The 3,301-nt window shown below is 45.5% G+C and overlaps 1 protein-coding gene across 1 annotated transcript; it reads left to right on the forward strand.

Moving 5' to 3' along the window:
* The first annotated feature begins 722 nt into the window (after positions 1-722).
* Positions 723-2,965, forward strand: LOC106087886 (transcription factor MafB). Its single transcript, XM_013253086.2, has one exon. It carries the CDS (start codon positions 1,615-1,617, stop codon positions 2,962-2,964), a length of 1,350 nt encoding a protein of 449 aa, XP_013108540.1. The 5' UTR covers positions 723-1,614; the 3' UTR covers position 2,965.
* The last annotated feature ends 336 nt before the right edge of the window (positions 2,966-3,301 follow it).

Here is a 3,301-nt window from a genome sequence, read left to right on the forward strand (position 1 = left end):
GAAAAAAGAAGGTAAGAAATACTACCAATAACAGCACTAATCGTACTATTTCTCCCACTTCCAGTACTCGCTTATCTCGCGCCTACGACCCAAGACCTACATTCGTGCACAATTTCATGATTCTAGCTGTAGCTGTTTGGGCTGGACTGTGATCAGTCAGTCGGTCAACCAACTCTTTTATGATATATATATATATTATATTATATCGCTCATATCATATGTACAGAGGCCACCGTAGCACCGAAGTTTGCATGTCCGCCTATGGCGCTGAACACCTAGATTCAAATTCTGGAGAGAAAATCAGAAAAAATTTTCAGCGGTGGTTATCCTTTCCTTATGCTGGCTTCATTTATGAAGCATTATGTCTGTTAAAAACGTCCTCTAAAATGAGGTGTCGCATGCCGTGTGGACTCGGTTATAAAAAGGAGTTTAAACTTGAATCGGACAGCACTCAAATTTGCTTTTTCCATATGTAGAATCTACTGTGCTAAAGCTTTGACATACGCTCTTATTTTCCGCATTACAAAATTACAATTTGAGGAAGAGAGAGAGAGAGAGAGAGAGAGAGATAGAGAAAGAGAGAAATCAAGAGCTTTCACCCTTAGCGAGCAAAGATGTGAGGCATCAAACACACTGGCTGCTGTGGCTTTTCGAAAAAGAGCAAGAGAACCCCAAAAGGGTGGTAACCAACCCATTGTTGCGCTTCGCAGCCCCAGACTCAGGCAAACAAACAGCCAACAATAATATTCGGGCATGCTCAAATCTCCACTCATGTGAGTGTTGGCTCCTGCTACTCTGGGGTACTTGATAGTGGTGGTAAAAAACACAGCCATCCACCAACAAATTCAAGTAAATGGAGCAACACCACACAACAATATTGGCCGGCACCAGACCAACAGACTGCCAAATAAGATTTCCACCAAGAATTGTCAATACAAACGCGTAACGAAACGGTCGTTGGTGCTCACGACGAGTAACGTCAAAACAACAACGTCAAGAAGAAGGAAACGGCAAAACGAAAACGACAAATCGCGAAGCTCAGCTATATGACCAATATATACCTGGGAAAAAGTGCTTGACTCGGCCATTCTTAGGCAGACAGACGGACACCCCACTATTGCAAACAGGCCAAAAAGAAGCCGTTAGTCGTTACCGCCAACTCTTTACAGACGGTTGCGATGAGAGCTTAAAGTGAAACAGTTTTTCATTTTTATCAAAAAGAAGAATTCAATCAAAAAAACAAAAATTATTGCTGAGTTCAAAAAATTTGTGAAAATAACTTCTTGAAAATAAATATCAGCAATTTCCGTTTTCAAGAAATTTAAGAAGTTGCAATATTGCAAAAAAAAAACAAAACAAAAAAAACGAAACGAAAAAAATAGAATCTAAATTTAATCGAAACGTATCGAATGATTTTTGAAAGTGTTTGCTTAATTTCAAAACGTTATCGGAAAAATAAATGGATCATCTTGCATATTTTTGAAATCTGTGGCATTTGAGTGAAAAATATTTGATTTTAAAGGAAAAGTGAGAAGTAAAACAGACGATACATTTTTCGCGCTTCAATATTTTTCTATTTGTGATATCGAGTTACCCACCAAAAAATTATCTTCAATGAAAATGGAGGATCCCAACCTCGCTGACCAGTATGTACAGGAATTTGTGCTCGAACATCTGGAGGATGGCACGTCGGCGACGGTGGGGGTAAAGCGTGAGGATCACAGTCCCACCACAGCGGTAGCCAAAATCACTTGGAGCACTGAACCTGCACCCATGGCCCCGGAAGACGAAGAGACCGCCGTAGAACCTCTGATTAAAATGCGCGCCTTCTCCACCAACTGGTCACATATGGATGAGCGACGTTTACAGCCCTTGTCACCTCCACCGGAAATTTACACACATGGACCAATGGCAGGTCAGGCGATACTGGTTAACACCACAGTACCGGGCGGAGTGCCTTCTACGCCACCCGAAACTCCTCCGGTTATAGGTTCGCCCACTGGCAGTACCTGTGCTCAGGCTTATGCTGGAGTTGCAGCTACACATTATACAACTCATCATAGGCCGCCGCCCGCTAGTGCAGGTCTGACCCAAGAAATGATGTGGCTTCCCAACTCCATGCGGGCAGATCCGCAGCCCTTGGATTTACGACCTTTAGCAGGGCCCACACAGGAGGAAGAATGGGAAAGACATCGTGAATACATGCAATCGGTAGCCGCCGCCAGTCATCACAGCCATCATCTACATTTGCAACAAAACCAACACCACCACCATCATCATTTCCAGCATTTGGAGCACCTGACACCCATCAACATGCATCCCTCGCCCTATCACAACATCTCCAATTGCCCGCCCGGTGGTGTGGCCCATGTCATACATCAGAACCCTCCTAACGGCACCAATCATCCATCATCAACAAATCGTCCCACTTCAGTATGTTCCACAAGATCTTCAACAAATTCCCCGCGTACTGTTTCAGGCCATTACTCCACCTCCAGCAATCTGGGCCTGGACGATTGCATTGACGACGATCTCCTCACAACTCTTACAGTTCGAGAACTGAACAAACGCCTGCATGGCTGTCCACGTGAAGAGGTGGTGAGGCTGAAACAAAAACGCCGTACTTTGAAAAATCGCGGCTATGCTCAAAATTGCCGGTCCAAGCGTCTGCATCAGCGCCACGAGCTGGAGAAAACCAATCGCCAACTAAATCAAGATCTGCACCGTCTGAAAGCGGAGTACACACGTGTTTGTCAAGAGCGCGATCAACTAAAACAGCGTTTGCAGTCACGCAATGGTACAAGTTCCTCGGGCCAAAATAATTCCTCTAATTGTGGCGCCACCCCTTCATGTGTTATAACTTTGAACGGCGGCACAGGGGGTTCGGTCGCATCCGGTGGCGGTGCAACGGCTCAGCAACAGCTTAATACTGAAAATCAAAGCTCTCCCGAATTCTACCTCTGACGGCAATTAGCCGCAGCAGCCAATGGTCATCATCACCACCACCATCATCATCATCATGTTGTGGCCGCTGCTGCCGCAGCTGCTGCGGCCAGAGATCACCAGCATTCGCATCATACGCATTCACAGAATCAGGCACACCAGTGGTCCTCTTCGGCCCGTTATCAACAGCAACATATGATGCAGAATCAATCAGCTGCTCATCCCCAACTGCACTCTTTGCAGCAACAGCAGTCATCTTCAATTCAGCCACAAGCGGCTACTGCAACCGCCGCCAATTAAGTATACCCACACATGCTTCCCCACTTCACCTTCCCCAATATGCCTATCTCCATCTCCC

Source organism: Stomoxys calcitrans, chromosome 3, assembly GCF_963082655.1.
Source record: "Stomoxys calcitrans chromosome 3, idStoCalc2.1, whole genome shotgun sequence".
NCBI lineage: Eukaryota > Metazoa > Arthropoda > Insecta > Diptera > Muscidae > Stomoxys > Stomoxys calcitrans.

What these genes read in the sequence shown, in the direction of transcription:
- LOC106087886 (XM_013253086.2), top strand. Translation starts at nt 1,615, where the DNA reads ATGAAAATGGAGGATCCCAACCTCGCTGACCAGTATGTACAGGAATTT.